General features: G+C 36.0%; 1 protein-coding gene across 8 annotated transcripts in view; it reads right to left on the reverse strand.

The window, feature by feature from the left end:
- Window positions 1-27,248, reverse strand: part of FOXP2 (forkhead box P2) — a 298,530-nt gene that overhangs the window by 33,164 nt on the left and 238,118 nt on the right. For all 8 annotated transcript variants that reach the window (XM_053716711.1, XM_053716710.1, XM_053716709.1 and 5 more), the window contains exons 11-16: window positions 21,816-22,017; window positions 20,999-21,075; window positions 20,758-20,859; window positions 18,138-18,259; window positions 16,359-16,428; window positions 12,218-12,381 (exon numbers count right to left, since the gene is read on the reverse strand). In XM_053716711.1, the coding sequence (XP_053572686.1) occupies window positions 12,218-12,381; window positions 16,359-16,428; window positions 18,138-18,259; window positions 20,758-20,859; window positions 20,999-21,075; window positions 21,816-22,017 (737 nt within the window). The remainder of the gene's footprint in view (window positions 1-12,217; window positions 12,382-16,358; window positions 16,429-18,137; window positions 18,260-20,757; window positions 20,860-20,998; window positions 21,076-21,815; window positions 22,018-27,248) is intronic.

The raw sequence follows: 27,248 nt of genomic DNA on the forward strand, positions 1-27,248 counted from the left end.
TTTGGGTGGGTTCTTTTTTAGATTAGGGATGGGCACTTGAAAAAGAGCTAAAGCCCTTTTAAGGGTAATGCAAAAGAGCTAAATGCCCCTTTAAAGGTAATGCCCATACAAATGCCCCTTTAGGGGCAATGGGTAGCTTAGGTTTTTTTTAGAGTTAGGATTTTAATTTTGGGGGGTTGGTTGAGTGGTGGGTTTGACCGTTGGGGGGACTCTGTATTTTTGTACAGGTAAAAGAGCTGATTTCTTTAGGGCAATGCCCTACAAAAGGCCCTTTTAAGGGCTATTGGTAGTTTATTGTAGGCTAGGGGGTGTTTTTATTTTGGGCGGGTTTAATTTTATAATGCTATTAGATTAGGTGTAATTGTTTTTATTTTTGATAATTTCGTTTATTTTTTGTAATCTTAGTGTTTTTTTGTGATTTTAGTGTTTATTATTTTTGGTAAACTTAGATTTTTTAAATTTTTCATAGGATTTGGGTTTTTTTAGTTGTAATTTAGATTTTTTTTATTTTTTTTCGTAGTGTTAAATTTGTAATTTAGATATTTTAATTGGTAGTATTTTTTATTTTATTAGATTAGTTATGTTAGGTTAATTTATAGTTTAATGTTAGGTTTATATTTATTTCACAGGTAAGTTTTTATTTATTTAAATAGAGTTATATTGAAATTTTAATTTAAAGTTAGGGGAATGTTAGGTTTAGGGGTTAATAGTTTAATTTAGTGTTTTGCGTTGTGGGGGGCCGGCGGTGTAGGGGTTAATAGGTTTATTTAGTGGCGGAAATGTGGGAGGCCGGAGGTTTAGGTGTTAATAACTTTAATTAGTGGCGGCGATGTTGGGTTGCGGCGGAATAGGGGTTAATATATTTAAATAGTGTTGGCGATGTGGTTAGGCAGCAGATTAGGGGTTAATAGGTTTAATAGCTGCGATGTGGGTGGCAGATTAGGGGTTAATAAGTTTAATATAGTGTTTGCGATGCGGGAGGGTGGCTGTTTAGGGGTTAATAGGTAGTTAGTGTACTTTGTAACACTTTAGTTATGAGTTTTTTTGAAACATTTTTGTTACACAAAATCCATAACTACTGGTCTCAGATGGCGGTATGGATCGTGTCGGTATAATAGGCTGTAACGCAAGCATTTTAGCCTCACCACACAACCTGTAATACTGGCCTATGGAAATCCCACACAAAAATTTCATTTTTTGAGTGCGGGATTGATGTTGCGTTACAGGCTAAAATGCTTGCGGTATAGCTATACCAACACGACTCCCAATAGTGCGTTTCTGCTTTTACGCTAAAATTGCCATTTTTCAGCAATGCAAAACTCATAATCTGTATATGAATTGTCTATATACTATTGCTAGTCATATTTTTATTTTTTTGCTCTTTACATATTTTCTTTATGTTTGTAATATTTCATTTTATTACACTATAGTAAAATCAGATTATTTTCAAAGCTCATAAAAGGGACATTTTCTTCTGTCATTTTTCAGATAGAGCATATGACTTTAAACAACTTTCCAATTAACTTCTTTTTTCAAATTTGATTCATTCTTTTGGTATCCTTTGCTGAATATGCTGAAATGCACTACTGGGAGTTAGCTAAAAACATCAGGCAAGCCAATGACAAGAAGCATATTTGTACAGTGAAACGCTTGTGTAATGCCGCCCCCTGCAGATTCGCGGCCAATCAGCTGCTAGCAGGAGGTGTCAATCACCCTGATTGTATCTGATCGGGATGATTGCTGTCTGCCGCCTCAGAGGTGGAGGATAAGGTAAAGGGACATGAAACCCAATTTTTTTGTTTCGTGATTTAGAAAGAGAATGTCATTTTGAACAACGTTCTAATTTACTTATATTATCTAATTTGCTTCATTCATATCACTTGCTGAAAAGCATATCTAGATATGCTCAGTAGCTGCTGATTGGTCGCTGCACATAGAGGCCTTGTGTGATTGGCTCACACATGTGCATTGCTATTTCTTCAACAAAGAATATCTAAAGAATTGAGCAAATTAGATAATAGAAGTAAATTGGAAAGTTGTTTAAAATTGTATGCCCTATCTGAATCATGAAAGTTTAATTTTGACTAGACTGTCCCTTTAAGGCGCAGCGGCTGTGTGATGTGCTCTAAGTCCAACAGAAAGGAATGGACCATGTACTCCTTGCTCTATACATGAATCTCGCAGTTGTCTCCTGACTTTATTCTGAGGGCACTAGGCACCAATTGAAAAAAATAAAATGAAGATGACACGTTAAAAAGCTAAATGCTCAAATAATTTAGGGCCAGATTACAAGTGGAGCAGTATTTAATACTCCCGCTCACGTGCTAACTCTGCTAGAAGTAAGTTGTTTTGCACAAAGCCGAAGTTTCGCAAAACAGTTAACCAGAGTTCTGAGGACGCGCTATTCCAAAAAGTGTTAACTTCAATTGCTCTCAAGCAAATTTGTTTATTTTCAACTTATATTACTCACAATGAAGCACTTTTCACTCGTGCGTAACTGTTAGTGCTCCACTTGTAATCTGACCCATAATGTTTTCAATGAAGTCAATAAAATGTTTAACTCAGCCAACCTTGAAATGGCAAGGTTAAATCACTCTAAACTCAATTTTTTAAAAAAAATTTCACTCATAATTGTTAAAAAAAACAAAAAACTAAACATGCAAAATTGGCAAGGAGAAAGATCTTATAGGTACATGTCCTATGGGATGGAAACCACCCAAGGTGTAACCTCTTTTAGCCTGTATTATATCAGTCTGACCTCATCTATAAGGACAATCCAGCTCTAAAATGCAAGGCAATTCCCCTCTGAACAGAGGATTTTTACAGCTGACCCCAGACAAACATTTAGACCTACATGGGCCTTGGCCTTGTCAGGTGAGGTGCAGCTATATCCCTATAGGCACAGTGGGCAAGGGGTCTCCTTCACTCATAGAGGACAAGATCCCAAAGGTAATTTGCATATTTCAAAGATGGTGCTTAAAGGGACAGTCAACACCAAAATTGTTATTGTTTAAAAAGATAAATAACGTGTTTACTACCCATCCCCTAGCTTTGCAAAATCAACATTATTATATTAATATACTTTATAACATTTCAATCTCTAAATCTCTGCCTCTTTCTAAGCCACTACAGATAGCCTCTTATCGCATGTTTTTTTATTAGCTATTGAGTGCTCCCTCCCATGGAGTTGTGGCTGACACTGTACTAATTGGCTAAAATGCAAGTCAATAGATAATACTTAAAGGGCCACTAAACCCAAAATCTTTCTTTCATGATTCAGACAGAGAATATAAATTTAAACAACATTACAATTTACTTCCATTATTTATTTTGCTTCATTTTTTAAATATCTTTAGTTGAAGAAAAAGCAATGCACATGGTGAGCCAATCACACGATGCTTCTATGTGAAGCAACCAATCAGCAGCTAGTGAGCATATCTAGATATGCTTTTCATCAAAGAATATAAAAAGAATAAAACAAATTAGATAATATAAGTAAATTAGAAAGATGTTTAAAATTGCATTCTCTTTCTAAATCATAAAAGAAAAAATGTGGGTGGCATGTCCCTTTAAATAGCCATATGATCAGGGGCTGTCAAAAGAGGCTTAGACAAGGTAATCACATAGGTTTAAAGTATATTAATATATATATGGGTAATAAAGGGATTATCTATCTTTTCAAACAATAACAAATTTAGAGTTGACTATCTCTTTAAAGGCACAGTCTATTCAAAAATAAATTTTCATGATTCAGATAGGCCATGTAATTTTAAAGAACCTTCCAATTTACTTTTATCATCAATTTTGCTTTGTGCTCTTGGTATTCTTAGTTGAAAGCTAAACCTAGGAGGCTCATATGCAAATGTCCTAGCCCTTGAAGGCTGTCTTTTATCTGAATGCATTTTGACATGTTTAACAACTAGAGGGCGTTAGTTCATGTGTGCCATATAGATAACATTGTGCTCACACCCGTGGACTTACCTAGGAGTCTGCACTGAATAGCTAAATTGCAAGTCTGTCAAAAGAACTGAAATAAGGGGGCAGTCTGCAGAGGCATAGAATGGGTAATAAAGGGACTATCCATCTTTTTAAACAATAAAAATTCTGGTGTAGACTGTCCCTTTAACTTAGGAAGGGTAGCAGTCAGTAGTAGGGATAGCTGTAAACCTTCTTTTGTTCAGAAGAGAATTACCTGGTATTTCAAGTCTGCTTTAAAGGAAAAATTGTTATTTTATTCATAAAAATAAAATTACACAATAGTTTGCAATATTTTCTATAGTGTTAAATTTAAACATATTTTCAGAATATACAAATGTAATTTGCATATAAAGTGGTTGATATACACACGCAGCCATACACACACACATGCAGTCATACACACACACGCAGCCATACACACACGCAGCCATACACACACGCATGCACAAACATACTTACAAATCGTGTTACTATAATATTGCTTCCAGCTGCATGACATGTAAGCAACCCTGAAGAGAAATGTTATATCTTCTCATTATAATGATGAAACCTTAAAACAATATCTCCAAGGTTCACATTTTACAATTTAGTAAACAGGAAAGTACCATATTTGACATCACTGATTAAGGCCAGGCATTTCTCACGCTTCATGCGCATTTCTGAAATCCACAATACATCAATTTTTAATAATTCCACTCTCTCAGCTCCATTAAAAAGATGGTAAGGGAAAGATTTTAGAGTAATTAATGATATAGTTAGCTGCTAAATATTAATAAGAATCGTAGTTCTGCATAAAATATAACATATAAACCTTGCCAATACAGACACACCAGTAATTAAAGTTGAATATGTAATTACGCTGATTTATAAGACAGGGAAAAAGTTACACTTTTCTAGTCTCTATGTAAACCGTGGGTAATAGTTAAAGTTGTATTTTATGGTTTTAATAAAAGGGCAATGCACTTAATTTAGTGCAAGTTCAGAGCTGGCTTGAAGATCATAATCAGTCAGATAATGACTATGTACATTCCTTGGTACTTTTATGGATATTGGCTCAATAAGGAGGATTTTCTGCTTTTGCGTCCCTGGCAGTTGTAACAGCAGGACATTAATAAATATAATGTACCATTTTTAGGATCAAATGGAGAAACATATAACCTGGGGTTTCTGTAAAAACAGCTATGGATATGATTTGTAACATACAATAAATTGAATTTAGTTTGATTAAAAATAGGTTAAGGAAAATATAGTCATCTTAAATATATTCTCTCTCCGAAAGCGCCCTTGAAGCAACCCAAACATTCACATTTGTTATATGACTTATAATATAATACACTTGATATCTGGATAAACCTGTATGTAATATTCTTGTATGATACCATCCCTTTACAATTTTGTGCAATTTTTTTTTTTATATATCTACTCTGTAGTCATGCACCTGTTGGCATACTAGAAATTATTACTAGTTACCAGCAACATAGATTTTCACAAAATGTGAATATATTTCAGTCTATCAACTAAGATACATAACTTACTTATATAAACACACAAACCAAATTCACCTTACCCTGCTCGTGCACATCCAAATTAGGTCTATATAACTTAGCCTGCAAAGAGCCCTCTAAGACACATTGAAACATGCACTAATAGCATGAATATATTACAGTGTATATGTATATAGTATATATACTGTATATATATATATATATATATATATATATAGAGAGAGAGAGAGAGAGAGAGAGAGAGAGAGAGAGAGAGAAAGAGATGATATATAGATAGATAGATAGATAGATAGATAGATAGATAAATAGATAGATAGATATTATTATTATTATTATTATTATTATTATTATTATTATTATCGGTTATTTCTAGAGCGTCAACAGATTCTGCAGCACTAATATAGATATATATCCTATTATATAAAAGGCCAAGTGTGTTTGTCCGAAGCTGTCATGCGCAGTAGAGACAGCATGAGGACAAACACACCTGGCCTTTGAGTCCTACTCCCTAGCTGATCCATCATCTGCGGCAGAAGTGGGCGTGGCCGGGCGTGAGCAGGGGGCATGGTCTGCATGAAGGGGGCGTGGCCGGATGTGAATGGTCATGAAAGGGGCGTGGTCTGGCGTGAAGGGGGCTTGGTCGGGCGCAGTCGCAAGATAGAGAGGGGAGAGAGACAGAAAGGAGGGGAGAGAGAGGAGGGCAGAGTCGGAGAGAGAGTCGGAGAGAGAGGAGAGAGAGAGAGGAGAGGGGGAGAGAGAGAGAGGAGGGGAGAGAGAGAGAGGAGGGGAGAGAGAGAGGGGGAGAGGGAGAGAGAGAGAGAGAGAGAGAGAGAGGAGGAGAGAGAGAGGAGGAGAGAGAGAGGAGGGGAGAGAGAGGAGGAGAGAGAGAGGAGAGGGAGGAGAGAGCGCAAAAGAGATAGGGGAGAGAGATAGCAAAAGAGAGGGGGGGAGAGCGCGAAGAGAGGGGGGAGAGAGCGCAAAATAAAGGGGGAGAGAGAGAGCGCAAAAGAGAGGGGGGAGAGAGAGCACAAAAGAGAGGGGGGAGAGAGAGAGAGAGAGAGAGAGAGAGAGCAAAAGAAAGGGGGAGGAGAGAGAGAGCAAAAGAGGGGGAAGAGAGAGAGCACAAAAGAGAGAGGGGAGAAAGAGAGGGGAGAGAGAGGAGGGGAGAGAAAGAGGAGAGGAGGTGAGAGAGAGGAGGGGGGGGGAGAGAGAGAGAGAGAGAGAGAGAGAGAGGAGGGGGGAGAGATAGAGGAGGGGGGAGAGATAGAGGAGGGGGGAGAGATAGAGGAGGGGGGAGAGAGAGGAGGGGGGAGAGAGAGAGAAGGGGGAGAGAGAGGGGGAGTGAGAGAGAGGAGTGGGGGAGAGAGAGAGGGGGGAGAGAGAGCTCAAAAGAGAGGGGGAGAGAGAGTGCAAAAGAGATGGGGGAGAGAGAGGGGGGAGAGAGAGAGCTCAAAAGAGAGGGGGAGAGAGAGCGCAAAAGAGATGGGGAGAGAGAGAGCTCAAAAGAGAGGGGGAGAGAGAGCGCAAAAGAGATGGGGGAGAGAGAGAGAGCAAAAGAGGGGGGAGAGAGAGAGAGCACAAAAGAGAGGGGGAGAGAGAGCGCAAAAGAGATGGGGGAGAGAGAGAGAGCAAAAGAGGGGGAAGAGAGTGTGAAGAGAGGGGGGGAGAGAGCGCAAAAGAGAGGGGGAGAGAGAGAGAGCACAAAAGAGAGGGGGGAGAGAGAGCAAAAGAGGGGGGAGAGAGAGAGGAGGGGGAGAGAGAGAGGAGGGGGGGAGGGAGAGAGAGGAGGGGGGAGAGAGAGAGAGGAGGGGGGAGAGAGAGAGAGGAGGGGGGAAAGAGAGAGGAGGGGGAGAGAGAGAGAGAGGAGGGGGAGAGAGAGAGAGGAGGGGGGGGGGGAGAGAGAGAGAGGAGGGGGGAGAGAGAGAGAGGAGGGGGGGGAGAGAGAGAGGAGGGGGAGAGAGAGAGAGGAGGTGGGGAGAGAGAGGAGGGGGAGAGAGAGAGAGGAGGGGGAGAGAGAGAGGAGGGGGAGAGAGAGCTCAAAAGAGAGGGGGAGAGAGAGCGCAAAAGAGATGGGGGAGGGAGAGAGAGAGCTCAAAAGAGAGGGGGAGAGAGAGCGCAAAAGAGATGGGGAGAGAGAGAGCTCAAAAGAGTGGGGGAGAGAGAGCGCAAAAGAGATAGGGGAGAGAGAGAGAGCAAAAAAGGGGGGGGTGAGGGGAGAGAGAGGAGGGGAGAGAAAGAGGAGAGGAGGTGAGAGAGAGGAGGGGGGGGAGAGAGAGAGAGAGAGAGAGAGAGAGAGGAGGGGGAGAGATAGAGGAGGGGGGAGAGATAGAGGAGGGGGAGAGAGAGGAGGGGGGAGAGAGAGAAGGGGGAGAGAGAGGGGGAGTGAGAGAGAGGAGTGGGGGAGAGAGAGAGGGGGGAGAGAGAGCTCAAAAGAGAGGGGGAGAGAGAGTGCAAAAGAGATGGGGGAGAGAGAGGGGGGAGAGAGAGAGCTCAAAAGAGAGGGGGAGAGAGAGCGCAAAAGAGATGGGGAGAGAGAGAGCTCAAAAGAGAGGGGGAGGAGAGAGAGCGCAAAAGAGATGGGGGAGAGAGAGAGAGCAAAAGAGGGGGGAGAGAGAGAGAGCACAAAAGAGAGGGGGAGAGAGAGCGCAAAAGAGATGGGGGAGAGAGAGAGAGCAAAAGAGGGGGAAGAGAGTGCGAAGAGAGGGGGGAGAGAGCGCAAAAGAGAGGGGGGAGAGAGAGAGCACTAAAGAGAGGGGGGAGAGAGAGCAAAAGAGGGGGGAGAGAGAGAGGAGGGAGGAGAGAGGGGGAGAGAGAGGGAAGGGGGGGAGAGAGAGAGGAGGGGGGAGAGAGAGAGGAGGGGGGAGAGAGAGAGAGAGAGAGGAGGGGGGGGAGAGAGAGAGGAGGGGGAGAGAGAGAGAGGAGGGGGGGGAGAGAGAGGAGGGGGGAGAGAGAGAGAGGAGGGGGGAGAGAGAGAGGAGAGGGGGGGAGAGAGAGAGCTCAAAAGAGAGGGGGAGAGAGAGCGCAAAAGAGAGGGGGGAGGGAGAGAGAGAGCTCAAAAGAGAGGGGGAGAGAGAGCGCAAAAGAGATGGGGAGAGAGAGAGCTCAAAAGAGTGGGGGAGAGAGAGCGCAAAAGAGATAGGGTAGAGAGAGAGAGCAAAAGAGGGGGGGGGAGAGAGCACAAAAGAGAGGTGGAGAGAGAGCGCAAAAGAGATAGGGGAGAGAGAGAGAGCAAAAGAGGGGGGGGAGAGAGCACAAAAGAGAGGTGGAGAGAGAGCGCAAAAGAGATGGGGGAGAGAGAGCAAAAGAGGGGGGGAGAGTGTGAAGAGAGGGGGGAGAAAGCGCAAAAGAGAGGGGGAGAGAGAGAGCACAAAAGAGAGGGGGCAGAGAGAGAGCAAAAGAGGGGGGAGAGAGAGAGAGCACAAAAGAGAGGGAGGAGAGAGAGAGAGCAAAAGAGAGGGGGGGAGAGAGGGCCCAAAAGAGAGGGGGGAGAGAGCGCAAAAGAGAGGGGGAGAGAGAGAGAGCTCAAAAGAGAGGGGGAGAGAGAGAGCTCAAAAGAGAGGGGGAGAGAGAGAGCAAAAGAGAGGGGGAGAGAGAGAGAGCAAAAGAGAGGGGGGAGAGAGCGCAAGGGGTGGGACCGCTGTACTGCAAAAAATGGCCCGTGTGAACGGGCTTTAGGACTAGTATATATATAAATAGATGATAGATAGATAGATAGATAGATAGATAGATAGATAGATGTGGTGTGCGTATGTGTGAATTAGTTACTTTCTTAATTTAACAAGAAAGTTAAGAGACTAAAAACATAGTTTATAATATTTAGGGTTGACTTTCCAATGAATGAGGTCAGTTCAAGATGGACTCTTCAAGTTGGTCAAAAAACAGCCAACAATTAAACTGAGCTGTCTGCCGAATAAAGAGTAAACTGCTACTATAGGACTTTAAGTCACATGTACCACCACTGTTTTTCAAGAGAACAGAGAACTCTGATCATACTTTATAGATAGACAGACAGATAGATTATTGTCTGCAGTGCTATTTGCATTTGTAACCCATCTCAGAGGATACATAGACTATCACAAAGACTTAACTCTTGTATAAGTCTAAAAAAAAAAATCACAATGTGAAACTGGCAACATTTAGCATAAATGAATAATGGAAGGGAATGAAAAGGAAGGTAATACATAATTATCTAACAAGTTGCAGAGAAACAAGTAGTACTATCATACTACAATAGTATGTCAATGGTTTAATGTGGCTTTAAGTTCAAACCAAAAATTCAGTGATAGTCACTAATTTAATATGACTGTAGCTGAGCAATTTATGTCTTTAAAATTAATACAAATTGCCAAAATCTGACCATTTCTCTTTCAAGTTGCAACAAATTCTGGCCCACTTACTATTATGTCTTAAAGGGGCATAAAACAAGATGGGATAGAGACAGAATATAATATGTACTTTAATTACTTTACCTGCAAATTTATACTGCAGTGCCTCACCATTAACCCTTTCTTTTTTAGTTTCTGAATTGTAAAGCTCTAACTTCCCCCACACATTTCCTTCTATGGCTGTATCTATATCTATGGTTGCTTTTGGTAGAATACAAAAGTGAATAGGGATTATCTGCTGGAGCCTGCCTAGAAGCTGTGAACTCAGTTGAAATACAATGCCTGTGTCTAAACACTGATAAGGGGGTGGAGTTAGCTGCTCCAGGCAGCTTAGCTAATAGCTATTCAATTAATTTTGCTTTATTTTGAAAATCATTTTAAAATACTTGCCTGCAGTTTTTAAACAATTTTTGATGCAAACTATTTTTAATTAATTAGTCATTTTAGGATATGCACAGATCTCAACCTGTTTTATGGCACTTTAACCTTTGCAATTTCTTCTATAATTGCTCTACCTCTCAACAGATTACTCACACTCCAGTCTATTCTAAAAACCTCCACCAGGATTATCCATGTAACCCACTGCTCTTTTATGCCCGTCCCTAGGATGACTGCCATAAGCCTGCAGAATCATCAGTTTCACAATATTTTTAAGTTTGTGTTTTTAGCATTTGTTGCATTTATTGTCAACTATTTTTGTTATATCTCTGCCTTGTGTATCTAATTTTATCTTTATAAGCACTTATTTACACATCTTTATGTGTATTTATTACTATACTTTTTAGTCCCACAATTGGCTGTTAAGGTTTCTTTTAAACCTGCCCTTAATAGGAAAGCTGATCTGTATCTCAAATTTACAGATCCAACTTATTTTGCAGCTTCCATTGAAAATAGGACTTGTAATGATGTTTATGAATCATAAGCCTAATAAAGTTATTAACACCTCCAGGTAGGGAACCTGGAACTGCTGATGAGGTTGAATATGTAAGTAATAGGTGTTTCTACTGGCCGGCATAACTGCAATAAAAAAAACAAAAGAAAAAAAAATATATATAGCACCCAGGGAGGTAAAAAGACGATAGTGTTCTGCTATTGCACTATAACAAAGCCGGTCTTGTCAAAATCTGCGACCCCTCAGAATGCGCGACCGTGACGTCACCACATTCCTGACCGCACACGTGACTGGTTGACCACTAATCACCTGCTACAGACACCTCCTTCCAGATTTCGACACTACACTTTGAAGGGTCGCAGAATCAGACAAAACAGCTGAGCCTGTCTGATTTTGCAGCCTTCAATGAAGCGCCGCTGCTCCACATCTTACCATACCTCCCCTGAATATCTGTGTTCATAAGTAAAATGTATGTATTTTTAATATATATATATATATATATATATATATATATATCAAGATCATTCCTAACTGGCTAAAAAGAAGTAACAGTAAAGTTTAAATAAATTCAAAAGCAAATAAGTGTTCAGATTATATTAACTGGGATCGTAAAACCAAAGCAGGTTGTTTTAAATAAAAAGATTTATGACGGGCACAATAAAAATAAGAGATTTAAACCTAGGATTAAACTATACATCACAAGCAATACAATAGCTATATTGATACTTGTGAAACTGATACAATACATAGAAATTAAATTAAAGGGACAGTATACTGTAAAATTGTTTTTCCCTTAATGTGTCTCTAATGACTTACTATACGAGCTGTAGAGTATAAAATGTATGATAAATTATGTATTTAGTATTATTTTTTGTATAATAAATAGCTGGTTTTGTTCTTTAAACCACAACCCTTTAAAATGGGTTCAGCTTGCAGGGAAATCAGATCGCCTTTTTCTATCACATTCTGTACACAGACACATGCTTCTTTATATTAACTCTGTCTGTATACCAAACCAAAAACTTAGACAAAACAATTGAAAAGAAACATTGTATTTCTCATCATTTTACCTAACCCCCACTGAAAGTGTAATTTATTCTGCTGTCTATGTTTACACAGCTTTATTTATATCCTATACTTAAGTATAGAAACTTTTAGTATAGGTAGGGAAACCATGGGTAAAATCAGCAATTTCAAATGCTGAAATACATGTAAAGGATCTATTTGTAAACAATTTCATACACTCCAGCAGGTAAAATGGATCATTGGGAACAAACTTAGAGAGGAAAAAATTAGGGTACACTGTCCCTTTAAGTTGATCACAATCCTTTAGCAAAACATATCAAATTATTTATCTACATCAATCCCTAGAAATGTTAATGGGGTTTTCCTGTTAAAAATTTAGATTCATTTGTCTTTGACCCCTATATTAGGAACGGACTATAAAATAAACTTACATGTGTGGTTGAGGGGAGCAGCCTGGACTGCTGTTTCCATTACTGTCAATGTGATCCAGTGATCCATTGAGGTCTTCATGGACTGCCTGTAGTAACCCACTGGATGCATTGTTTATCAAGCCTGTGTTACTCAGTAAAGGTAAACTACTTTCTGCCAAAGCAGCCTGGGGGGAAAAAAACAATAGAGATGAAGGACTTTTAATAGTCTTTAAGTCTTTGTGCATGATAATGATCATTTATATTACAAAACATTCTCATAATATTCTTTGATGCATTGCAAGTTTGACTTTGCTAAGAAATGTTTTATAATACAGTTCAATTAATTTTCTATTGTTGCATTTTTTTAATCATGTCTTAACCCATTATAATATTTTTATTGTTAGGAGGAGTCCTTGAGATTTACGGTATACAAAAAAATAGCTCTTATTTGAATGCAGGGCCTTTAAGTCCTTTTTTATATTTAAGTCTTTTTTCTTGTAAGTTTATATGCTGGTGCAAACAATGCTGGATTTTATCAATACAGGATAATATTAACTAGGGGGAAAAAAACATTTTAAAGGACATTTAATAAAGGGACATACAAATTTCTTTCCAATGTTATAACCATTTAAGAGTGCATATATTTTTTACCTTAAAAAAATTGATAGTAAAGTTAAAGTGATGGTAAATTCTCCAGCATAAAGTCATATATAATGAAAGCTCCTGTGCTAACTAACTAGCATATTAATCTGCTTTTCACATTTAAAAGTCCAATCTACCTTTAATAATTAAAGGGACATTAAACACTAAATACATGCTAGATAGAATGATGCATTCAAAGAAAAGATTAGTCCATGACTAACATGTAGATGTATTTTTTAAAGTTTCATTAGTTGTTTAAAAAGTGACAAAATAAGTGTAAAGTTTTATTGTCTATAAAACACTGGGAGCTGCCATGTTGTAACTTGTGTTACCTTCTCTGCTGTGGCCAATACAATACAACACAATACTATACAATTTATCATTTTATATTACCATCTCAAAGTGTTTAATGTCCCTTTAAGGTTTTTCTCTGGCTATGTTAGCAGCTGTAGTGCAGCCTCTGTTACAGAATTTCTCTTTTTCTTCTTTGACTGGCAGTTGTTGTAGCTAATCAGAGCCTCACCATGCGCCCCATGTAAAGTTTTGACAGCATGCTCCCGTGCTTGTAACTCTGACTGCAAGAAGAACTGTGCAACTCGTTACGCCGTTTGCGCATTAGAAATCACTGTTTACTGTTTCTGATGAGCAAACAGGGTAGCGAGTTGCGCATGCACCGTTCCTCTTGCAGTCAGAGTTACAAGCACAGGAGCGTGCTGTCAATACTTTACATGGGGCGCATGGTGAGGCTCTGATTGGCTAAAACAACTGCCAGTCAAAGAAGCCAAAGAGAAATTCTGTGACAGAGGCTGCATTACAGCAGTTAACGGATCTGGAGAAAAACCTTAATTATTAAAGGTAGATTGGACTTTTTTCATGCTAAAAGCAGATTGATATGCTAGTTAGCACAGGAGCTTTCATTATATGTGACTTTATGCTGGAGAATTTACCATCACTTTAACCTTTTGTATAAACTGATCTGGAATGTTATTTTAGATGGAGTTTAATTCATCATTTGTAATGAAGATGCGCTTTAACTTACTTTTTAATGTACCACTGAAATTCTTATACCCTGTGCTCCAGCCGCCTACATCAAAAGTATTTTTTTTTTTTAGCTAAGCCTAAGGGTTTGAACTGTCCTCCAATTGGCAGCTGGAGCGCAGAGTATTTGAATATCAGCTCTACATTAAAAAAGTAAGTTATATTGTTGATCATTTCAACTGATCAATTAAACTCCATCTAAAATATCTCTAACATTCCGTAGGAATATTGTTTATAAAAAGGAGAAAGTTTACCATTAATTTAAAATTAAACTTTCATGATTCAGATAGGGCATGCAATGTTAAACAACTTTCTATTGTATTTCTATCATCAAATTAGCTTTGTTCTCTTGGTATTGATTGTTGAAAAGAATGCCCAGGTAGATTCAGGGGCAGTAATGAACTACTGGGAGAAAGTTTGTGATTGGTGGCTGCACATATATCCCCCTAATCATTGGCTCACCTTCTGAGTTTAGCTAGCTCTCAGTAGTGCTTTGCTGCTTCTTTCCCCAACGCATACAAAGAGAATGAGACAAATTTGATAATAGAAGTAAATTGGACAGGTGTTTTAAATTGCATGTTATATCTGAATCATAACAGTTTAATTTTTTACTTTACTGTCCCTTTAAGAACATTAAAGAGAAAGGCCCTACTGCCTGTGAAACTTTATATTGGTCTTGAAATGTTCCTCTGGGAAATTACTCCCATACTGGAAGTGAACTGGCTGAATGTGCCTCTAAAGCCCATACAATAGTAATTAGGACAGCAGTGGAACATGGAACCAGTGTTGCTTTTAGCAGGTTTAAAAGGAGAAAAATATATTTTTAATAAGTCACTATTTAAATAAATAGCAATGTGTGTCTCTTTTAAATTACAATCTAGGGAGCATAATTTGTTGTAGGGCAGAAAACTTTTATACAGGCAATATTTCTCATATCAATAATTCATCTAAAAAACAGTACCCTAAGGCCCCACAATGTGGCCCCTCAAACCATTTCACCTGACCCTCGAGAAACTGAAAATTCCATGTATGTGAAACAGGGCAGGCATTTTCAGTTTTCTGATGGTTTATCTTCCTATAAACCATCACAACAAGTGTTTGCTCTTGAAGAGGGTTAGATATAAAAAAAAATGTAACTATGTCTTTCTGGGTCTATACCCTTTCCACAAATGCATCACGATCACTGTATATTGATACATGTGCAAATCAAAATAATCACATATATGCAATAAAATAATTGCTTAGTTTTACACATATCAAAAATAAAATAAAAAAAAGATTAGTATTTTTTTTTTATGATTTTCGCTTAAAGGGACACTGTACCCAAAAATTTTATTTTGTAATTCATAAAGAGCATGCAATTTTAAGCAACTGTCTAATTTACTCCTATTATCAATTTTTCTTCGTTCTCGCTATCATTATTTGAAAAAGAAGGCATCTAAGCTTTTTTTTTGTTTCAGTACTCTGGACAGCACTTTTTTATTGGTGGATAAATGTATCCACCAATCAGCAAGGACAACCCAGGTTGTTCACAAAAATAGGCCGGCATCTAAACTTACATTCTTGCATTTCAAATAAAGATACCAAGAGAATGAAGAAAATTTGATAATAGGAGTAAATTAGAAAGTTGCTTAAAATTTCATGTTCAATCTGAATCACAAAAGAAAATTTTTGGGTACAGTGTCCCTTTAAACCTTCTACGTGAAAGAAGTTCCCAGTTTGGCCCTCACATGAAATGGCAGGACAATCTTGTCATATACCATATATTTAAAGAAAAAAAAAAGTTGTATATATAGATCTCACACACAAATAAATAAATATATATATATATGTGTGTGTGTATATATATATATATATGTGTGTGTGTGTATATATATATATATATATGTGTGTGTGTGTATATATATATATATGTGTGTGTGTGTGTGTGTGTATATATATATATGTGTGTGTGTGTATATATATATATATGTGTGTGTGTGTATATATATATATATATGTGTTTGTGTATATATATATATATATATATATATATATATATGTATGTGTGTGTGTATTTATATATAATTTCTTGAGTAGTAACAATTTACAATACTGTCCTTTTTAATACACTTTTAGGAGTTTTTGCTAAATGTATTTCTTTTAACATTGCAATAATCTGCAATGTCTTATTCATTGTTTTAGTTCGCTTTAGTTTACTCTGGCAGAAAACAGGTTAATACGCATCTGAACATATTCACAAATGCTCCAAGTCATTCATCTGAAGAAAATATGAGTATTCCAGAATTTGCCACAGGGTGTCCTTCTTGCCACTTCACATCAAAAGCAATAAGCATTAGCAAGAGCCTCTTGCAGTGCTAACCAATAACTTATGTGCCTGACAAAACTATTAAATTATGATACAAATACTAATTCAAAGAAATAAAGCAGATCGTAGAAGATGATATTAAATATAAAGAATTCATCAAACTCAGTATCTTACCTGCAAACTTGCATTAAGAGCTGCTCCGTAGCCTAGGCTGGTAGGGATATTTTTTACTAATGTTGGACTGCTGCAAGAAAGAATATATACATTAAAATAATAATTACCATTATTTGTGCAGATGTCTATCATTTTAATCTCCAAATGAAACTTATTGCACCTCACATGCAAGAAATATAGAATATAAGAAAAATAAAAACATCAGAACAAAATATACATTTAAAATTGCAGACAAGCATAATGATTATAACTATATACATCTGGGTATATAATTGAAAATGTCAGCAGGTAAAATAATTATTCTACATTGTAACTTTGTTGCAAATAAATCATTTCATGAATAAGAAAAACAACCAGAAAAAGTATATTTATTTTAGGATTTAAAAAATTAGTTTCTAATTAAAAGTTTGTGTAAATAAAAGTTAAGAATATAAACGTGATGCACAGGTATATACAAATAATTTTGAGTGTGTTTATAACAGAAATATATTTATATGTTACCATTGAATATTACACGAAACATATAACACAAAATAAGTAAAATAATAAACAATAAAATATAATATATATATATATTATTTTTTTCTAAGATACTATAAATATTTATTTTGATCATTATTAAATATTAACAGACCCTTTATATTCAATATTATTGTGTTTTCACTAGGAATGCATAACAGTTAACTTCTTTAGTTCCAAATTCTTAGAGAGCAAAATCTAGTTCTAATAACAAAAAAGTATATCTTATAAAGAAAAACTTTACATTAAAATGAAAATTCACTTTGTTAGATGTCTGAGTTTCCAGCAATAAGAGTTTTTTTTATGTTTTCTTGTTTTTATTGATAAACTGTGAGCAAATGACATCTTGTGTAGATTAGTATGGTTCATACAGCACACTGACACAGCACTTACTGCAAATCTCAAAAACATATCCACATATTAAACTGCTAATGATAATGGTTATTATCAATAAATCAAATATATCCATAATCAAATAATAAATATTTGAGCATCACAAAATCTGGCATTATTTTACAACAACAACAAAAAAAGAAAGGAAAAAATAAACACATTTTTTTAAACAAGATGTGATCAAAACTTCCACTACATTATGAATGCAGAAGTCTCAGAGGGCTACTATGGGCACACAAGTGTGAACAGAATTTGGACAGAGTCATACAGCTGGGATGTAAATGTGGTTCAATAAACACCCACTTCTTTTGTGTGTAGAGACTCTCAGAGATAGAGAAGCATAAGGATAAAAAACTATAGTCTATTATGAGTTTGTCTTGATTCCATTACCTGATCTTATTTCAAATTACACCACTTATTTATTCCAATCTCATTACTTTATGTAACAAAATGATTACAATTTATACACACAGTTGAAGTTATAAATCATAAATAAATCATTTAAATAACTAATATACACAAGTTTGCTTAGTTATAAATAATATTAATATTACCAATTTAGGAACCTTAGTGTTAGGAAAAACAAAATTATAGTTTGATGTAACCTTATTGTCTCCTGTAAATTAAATGTAAATTAGGACAGAATTCTAGTACAAATAGATGTGTTTTCATTAATATTATTATTTATCTTGGGGGGGGGGGGTAATATTGATTGACATTTCTTATTTTATTTTTTGATCACTGTTAACCCCATTCTAGTTTACATATGACTTCTGTAGAGAATAGACCTTCTCTGACTTTCATTGTACAGTGCTGAAATATAGCAATAGATATTTATCATATTACAAGCCTATAATGAAAACATACCCTGTTATCTTTTGTGACCTTCTTTTCTGGTATTCAGCTTCGTCTACCGTCCATACAGCCCCTTTAACATTTTCGACCCGAACAAAACACTTGTGCAGGCTGAGGTTATGACGTACTGCATTCTAAAAAGAAAACAAAACATAACTGAAAATAGGTCGGAAATGAAAATACCCAGAAAGGATGTTTTGTTAATTTGGGTGATATGAGTTAACAATAGACATTTCAGTGTCTTTATTACATGTGCAGAACTTAAGAAAGGGGGAATAAAAGAATTGAACTCTGTTAGATGAACCTTTCAAGCTATTTTAATAATAGCTATGTCAGAACCTTTCTTTCACTGAACTGGTCTAAATTGCAATATCTGTACAAATTACAGTATCTTTGAAAATGCCAGAACAATTAGGTCAGCTTTGCTACTGTATGTCCCTTATCAAGCACCTTGGGATGGATGAAATGTCCAGAGAAGCCTGTCCTGGAGGTATTAGCATGCTAAAAGCACTGAAGTGACAAGTGTTAATTTTGCTCAAAGCTTTATGCAAATAAGCACATAGGCACGCTTTTCATCCCCACAATCATTAAATGGCAGTTTGTTTATTCAGTGTTATTAGATTGCATTTTCTAGTTACAGTTGATTGTCTCTGACTACAGAGACAAAAATCATCTGAGTAATTTGCATTTTATATATATATATATATATATATATATATATATATATATATATATATATATATATATATGTTTTTAGTGTCATATTTTGATATGTTTGCACAGCTCTATAATATTTCTTATACCCAGTGCAACAGACATTCGGACAAATATAACATTCCAATTTGGTACTATACAAAAAAATAATAAAAATAATAATAATTATACACCCCTTACATATCCATTGATCTTGTTAAAACTTATATAACGTTATATATTTTATACTATTTAAAAATATACCAAAAACAGTATATTATTGTATACTATATATATATATATATATATATATATAAACACACTATAACCAAGCGTCATTTTAAAGGAAAGGGTTAACAGTAGAAACATATTTAGTGGATTGTTAATCTAACATTTTTATTCAGATTCTTCTGCCGTACTCTATCAAGTCAATTCAGTAATGACCTAATTCTTATTTCTTGAATATAAAACAAAGTAATTTTGATAAAGATTTCTTTTTTTTTTATTTGCACAAAGACAGGCTTCTGGCTTGCTTTAAGAGCAAAATTCTTTAAAAAAAAAAAAAAGCATAAGCAGATCTAGCATCTGACCTGGAATCCAAGGATTTGATTGATCTTAATGCCCATGGCTCGGAATATGATAATTTTAATATTAATGAGCAAATGAGCAGTTTTATTATGCATGCGATATAGTTAGAACTAATAAGCTGTTCAGAATGAGTTTTGCAGGATCCCCGAGCTGTGGAGATGAGACCAAGCTAAGATATTAAATCACCTTTCATTTCTTTTTAAATTTCTTTCAGTAAATCAAATGACAGAAAATGCAGTACAATCTCTAATGAGTAACAAAAGAAAATGCAAATCTTCAACACAAATATTACCTATTGTAAAGCTTTAAATATATTTTGTGCAGATTAACAATGACTCTTTCCCCCAAACAAATAAGTATCATGTAATAGCCAGTTTAAAAAAACAAACAAAAAACAATGACATCATTTTACTGTACTACATAACAACTAATAACATCTAAACATTTTAGAAATGAAAAGCATTTTCACACCCATATATCTGTAATCGCCTGCCAGATTCATTTGCATTTTAAATCCAAATTAATTCACTTTAGCATATCTCACAGTTGAAAATTCTTAGCATGCTGATGAGTGCTTTAGTGCTCTATTCTCATCAACTACAAACATTTTCCCCTTTTGTATGAAATGGCTTGTGGCTAATTGATGTTTCTGACTGCTTTTTGAAATGAAAATAAAACAGTTCACTTAGACTGTGCTGAGTACCCTTATCTTTCCAGACGCTCCTCTCTACCAGAAATAGATGCTTGCATCTAACATTTTTTAGCACCCAGTAGGAATCAGACAATGAAGTTGTTTGGACAGGGATATGGATGAACCCTTTTGTCTAAGTAAATAAACTGCATTTATGTTCTGACAGCATAATATTCCCTTTACTTTCTTTTAGTTCCAGCTGAGTAGCCACAGCCCTCACTACAGTAGCAGATTCAGTCTGTATGATGAGCTATGATGTGTACAAAAGGCACAGACCAAGACAAAACCTACAGACTCCATTTGTAGCACAAGGCAAACAGACATTTTTCAAACTAATTAGCCAATAATATGCAAGAGAAAAAGTAATATAGTGCGAATAACAAAGGTGTCAATGATTGAGTGCTCACACTGTAATTAGTGTGTCAGGCCCTCATTTCTCTGCCAAGCCTCAGCTATTAATTGCACCAAATTAGAAAACGATATCAGAGGCAAAATTATTCTTTCACTTGTCATTTTGAGAGAGGGAATTCATTCCATTCAAGAGGCAGGTTAAAAAGAGGGGACGCAGATACTAATCTGCTTATGTCATGGAAATAAATGGTCCTTGTGCTATCAGTAAGCACTGTGTGAGTCGTGAAAGTGCTACTAGAATGAAGTTACCTTCCAAGTTGCTGCATTACGCCTGAAGTAAGCAAACGTCCGTGTAAACCAGCTGTAAATTTCATTAAGTGTTAACTGCCTGTCAGATGATTCCATGATAGCCTGAAATGAGACAAGATGCATAGTGACATTAAAAAAAGGCTCGCTAACTAGAGCAGGTGTCAGTTTTATCACAGTGTCATTCTTAAACTATTAATGAATTGTCAGATAATCAGGAATTATTATTTTCGTTCACACTTACCTGCCTTATGAGTGTTGCATAAGTGAATGGAGGTCGAACATCTGCATTTTTATAAAATTCGTAGTTTGGGGCGATCTCTACAGAAATGAGAGCCATGTTAGTCTTGTTAAATTTATTTCAAAGATAAATTAAACCAATAGAAGTTACATTTTTGTAAAATATAAGTTTATATATATATATACACACATATATATATATATATATATACTGTATATATAAAATTGAAAAAGGCAGGCACTCTCATTAAATGGTCAGTTACCAGGGTGTCCAGCTTGGAAAATTACATCTCAAAAGAACCTATACAGAAGTTGTGGTAGGAAGGGAAGCGGGACTCACTGGATTTGAAATTTAAAGCAAACAACTTTTTATTTTTTACACTGCTGTGACATTTCATGGTCGCAAGGAAGAAGCTTGCGACCCCGAAACGTCACAGTAGTGTAAAAAAAAAAAAAAATTGCTTTAAATTTCAAATTCAGTGGGTGCCGCTTCCCTACCACAACTTCTGTTTGGTTTCTTTTGAGATATATACTGTATGTATATATATATATATATATATATATATATTATTTTTTTCAAACACAAATAATCTTTGATCACCTACCTTCGAGTATACAATTAAGATAAAGGTTCGGTTAACTATTCTATAATATAATAAAATCATTAGAATATGGCATTAAGTCATATACATATCTAAACATTCGTCTAAGGCTTAATACAATATGTTGGTTTTCTGTATTTCTAAAGGAATCTGATATTGATATTTAAATAAGGGTAAAACATGTTGGGTTTTTTTGGAGAAATACTTTGAATTTTCTACCTGAGGACATGGGAATGTTATATTTGTCCGAATGTCTTCTTCGAATGGCTCCAACATTAGGTACGCTGGCTGGTGTGATTACTGAGGGTCCCTGGGTAATTGGAGTGACAGGAGCTGTTGGTGTTGTAGGGGTTTGAGGTAAGCTCTGCGGGGATGTCTCCAACATGTTCTTAGACATGGTAACACTAGACACCAGGTTTAGCTGGTAAAATAAAACAATGTACAGAAACATTTATAAACTTTAGAAAAACTTTGGCTAATGATGGTGACTTACAGTTTACATCTGCAATGGTTTTGAGCATCATAAAGAAAGAGGACACAATTTTCTTTTAATTATAACAGAAAATTGCATCCTATGAACCTTAAATATTGGATTTTGTTAAAGTCATCTACAATCTGACACTACATTATTGTAAGCTAACATTTAATAGTGTGGTGGACATTACAAATTCCATTTACAATCAATAAACAGCAGATTCTGCACACCGTGTGTACCTTTTTAGTTAGGTCAACCTAAAATACAAAGTAAATACACTATGTTAAAAAATAAGAATTAAATAAGTATTATAAAATAAATATCTCTTAGAATAGTGCTATAGAGTTTTTTTTTTATAAGCATAAAGCTCAGCTAAAGAGCTCCAACCAGCTGGAAAATTTTACATTGACCTTTAGTCTCCTTGCTAATTTGGTGGAATGGTAATGACATTACTACATATTCAAACAAAATTGTCTTAATTGCAAATTAGCCAGAGGAGGCTGAAAATTTTCAAATTAAATCTGATTGGAGATGGGGAGAGGGAAATGGAATTTCTTCACTAACAATCATTTGTGGCATGTGTTAACAAATATAATGAAATGTCAAGTTTGCCAATTCCTCTGGAAGTATCATTTTCAATTTATGATTACAGTGTCACATATTGCTGATGTACCCTGGAAAGTGGGTGTCAGGACAGAGAAAAGAAAAATAGGTGAGAATATATGCAAGCTGTTTTAAAAATGTGTCCTCTGACAATCCCCTCAGTGAGCCACTCTATCTCATTATCAAAAAAAACTCATCACCTCTACCACACCTCTCTGGTCATAAATAGCATCCAATTAGCAAAATTTAAAAGCATGGTAACACGTGCAATCATTGCATCCGTAATTTAAATGATACTCATAGGATATTTAATTCATTTTCACATTTAACCCTTTGGTGAATGTGATTTTCCTCAGCAGAGGAAGTGTTAAACACAGACCATCATGATGGTTGCTTTGTATCTTTACAAAGCATTTTCCTTCCAACTAGAGAATACTCCGGTAATGTCTGTAATTTACTGTAGCAACACCTGCCCTTTTAAATTCTAACTACTCATCTAGAGACAAACATATTTTTAGCAGGGGGAACGGTGTGTACAGCGTTGATTGATCTTCCTTTGTGGATTTGTTTTACACATTTAGTCAGTGGAGAGATTTGTTAGGGAAACAAAAATTAACATATGCCAGCTAATTGTTCCTCTTTCTTGGGAAACCGCCAGAAGAAGCACATTAGCAGTCTACTAATAACGACTGGCACCCTGAAGGCATCCCCAAGTGCATCTGTTCCCAATAAACCTCAAACTGTTATTCATTTCCCACTCAAAGTCAGCAGACTGAAATGGGAATTCTTTGTTACGTACATAAAAAGGCAGATATGAAATTACTAAATGCTGTTCTTCATGCATTTCGAAAACCAATTGTACATGTTTGTTTGTGAAGTCTACAGCATCTTTTTCTATGATGTGTGAGAATACACTCTAATCAATCATGTGATACTTAATTAGATCATAAGACCACATTATCTTGTATATTTTCTGATGTAAACTAAAATATTTATAAAAATCATGTTTTTTTTATAATTTACAAATGTAACTGGAAATGCTTTAGGAACCTCTTACATTAGGTAAAATGTGTTTAATTTTAATATATTTTATTTACAAACTGCAAAAAAAAAGAAAGAAAATAATTGTTCTGTGAAAATCTATCATTCATCTTCTACCAAGAATTATTAAAGGGAAAGTGTACCGTGCAATGTGTTCCCAATGATCCATTTTACCTGCTGGAGTTTATTAATTTGTTTAGAAATTTCCCTGATAAAAAATGGCTCCTATATTGACATTGTTAATACTGTGGATAATGTCTACAGAAATTATATTTAAACAAGAGAAATAAGAAGAAATCACACTCCCAGTGAGTGGGGCTGTGAGAGACAGGTATTAAAACTTTTTTTTAATGATCCCTCTAAGTATTGTGTTTGTATATACAATTATGAACTGATAAAAATATTATTAACTAAGAAAAAGCATCTAATAGCAAAGATGAACACTTATCCACCTAAGCTTATATAAATATATCAAGGTTGGGTGAAACTTATAATTCAAGACTTGCAGACTTGATAACTTTGGTTAAATGGGTTCATATAATGGTGCACTTGTACTCCGTGTCTATGTACTGATAACTGTCAAGGGTACAGATACTAAAACGTTAATTTTTAGTTGCTCACACTAAGGCTGACATTTACGAAGCACCGGGAGGATAAGGCTCACTCCAGCGAACCAGTCCACTCAGTATTGCAGCCAGTGGGTAGCAATTCGCCGCCCACATTTATCATTGCACCAGCAGCTGCTAGTGCAATGCTGCCCCCTGCTAGCGCGCGTCCAATCATGTGCCAGCAGAGTCTGTCAATCATCTGAGTCAGACTTGTCTGGTGGGATTTAAGTCTGTCAGCTAAGAGATGGCATGCACATTTAGGAAGTAGCAGTCTGATGACCGCTGCTTCTTAACTATCGGCTGCAGGCTCGCTTTGTGAATATACTGTAGACAGAGATAAAATACATACGCCTAGATTACGAGTGGTGCGCTAACTGTAGCGCCAGTGCAATATCAGTTTTGTTTAGGCTCCCCAGAGTGTCTTCAGCCTCTCTAGCCTCTCCAGTCCTTATGTTATTAAATAGTATTTAATAACATAAGGACTGGTGCAGCCTGAGAGGCTGAAGATGCTATATAGCCTAAACAAATCCGATATTGCACTTGTGCTACAGTTAGCGCACCACTCATAATCTAGGCAATATTGTTTTATGTGTATATAGAGACTGATAATATAAGGATATCTGATCCCTCTGCGAGCTCAGCCCATTTAAATGGTTGTGGTGTCAATTAACAAACATAACTATTTCATATGCAAAACCTAAATCTAAAGGAGCAATTTTCCATATATTTTATTCTCTGCAGCTGGTATAACAAGTCATCAAAAACACATTTAGGGGAAATAATTTACAATACATTGTCCCTTTAAACATTCTGGCCTTCTCTTAGCTAATTGGTAAGTGTGAATGTTGTACAGAGTTCAGCTCAGGCAATATTCCCTTTTATGTTATCGGTGATGCCCCTGCAGCAAATGTGCATGCACAAGGGGGAACAGAATCTTATAATGTTACAGGATTCATTTTCCCATGCCAGTGTAACTGATTTCTAGTGCTGAGAAGATTTTGCTTCACACTACAATAATACAATTCCTTTCTGATAACCTTTAACTATAACACCCTATTTTTTTTCTCAATATGCAAACATAGACTTTTAGTAGTGCTAGGATTCCGGCTTCTAATTAATTAAAGGGACACTGAACCCAAATGTTTTATTTCATGATTCAGATAGAGCATGCAATTTTAAGCAACTTTCTAATTTACTCCTATTATCAATTTTTCTTCGTTCTCTTGCTATCTTCATTTGAAAAAAAAAGGCATCTAAGCTAAAGAGCCAGCACATTTTTGGTTCAGAACCATGGACAGCACTTGTTTATTGGTGCTGTCCAATCAGCAAGGACAACCTAGGTTCTTCACCAAAAATGGGCCGGCATCTAAACTTACATTCTTGCTTTTCAAATAAACAAGAGAATGAAGAAAATTTGATAATAGGAGTAAATTAGAAAGTTGCTTAAAATTGCATGCTCTATCTGAATCACAAAAGAAAACATTTGGGTTCAGTGTCCCTTTAAGAATGATGTCACTTGCTTCAGGATTTTTTAGTTGCAATAAGTTATGTACAAAAATATTTTACCATATGTTTTTTTAAATAATTTTCAAAAAGTAGCTACAGATAAACATATATGTTTTTATGTAGCAATAAAGGAACAATTTACTTAGTTAAGCAGCTGATAACAGTTTGTTGCATTCAAAGTTGCTGCAGAAACACATCTGCTGTTATACTTGTTTACATTTTTATAGATAATACTGCAGTATTAAACATGTAAGAATAGATGGATTTTTTAATAGGCAAAAGTAGTTTTTCATTTAACAAAATAAAGGTAAAGGAGATAGTTGAAATTAATTTAATACACTCCAGCAGGTAATATGGATCATTGGGAACACATTTCTAGTTTCATATCTAGAGTTCACAAATGCCTATGTTCACATATCAATAACAGGCCAAGTTTTAACAATATGCTTAAAGGGACAGTCTAGTCCAAAATAAACTTTCATGATTCAGATAGGGCATGTAATTTTAAACAATTTTCCAATTTACTTTTAGCACCAATTTTGCTTTGTTCTCTTGGTATTCTTAGTTGAAAGCTTAACCTAGAAGGTTCATATGCTAATTTCTTAGACCTTGAAGACCACCTCTTTTCAGAATGCATTTTAACATTTTTTAACCACTAGAGGGTGTTAGTTCATGTGTTTCATATAGATAACACTGTGCTCATGTACGTGAAGTTATCTGGGAGCAGGCACTGATTGGCTAAACTGCAAGTCTGTCAAAAGAACTGAAATAAAGGGGCAGTTTGCAGAGGTTTAGATACAAGATAATCACAGAGGTTAAAAGTATATTAATATAACTGTGTTGGTTATGCTAAACTGGGGAATGGGTAATAAAGGGATTATCTATCCTTTAAAACAATAACAATTCTGGTGTAGACTGTCCCTTTAATACACTCTTGGGTGGAGGGGGCACTCACTCTATATGAGTTGGATCTCAAACCATAGATTCTTAAATATTCCTAGTTCATATAATGACTTTCATACTTTAAGTTTGCTTCCATTATTCCGATATATATATATATATATATATATATATATATATATATATATATATATATATATATATATATATATATATATATATATATATATATATATATATATATATATATATATATATTGATTGATTGGAGTAGCTGTGTTAGTCCAAAGATTTAGATATCAAAATAACAAGAGTATTGCATTGAGCAATGATACTTTTTTTATTGGACTAACTATACATTTATAAGTTGACAAGCTTTCGGAAGCGTTCCTTCCTTTATCAAGTCTGAAGCAATACTGACCTATTCAATGGAATTTACAGATTATATCTTAAAACACAGAATAGCTAAGAAGACAGAAAGTGCAGGGAGAGGAGGAGGTGTCGTAAAAATCATGAGGG

This window comes from Bombina bombina, chromosome 6 (assembly GCF_027579735.1).
Source record: "Bombina bombina isolate aBomBom1 chromosome 6, aBomBom1.pri, whole genome shotgun sequence".
NCBI lineage: Eukaryota > Metazoa > Chordata > Amphibia > Anura > Bombinatoridae > Bombina > Bombina bombina.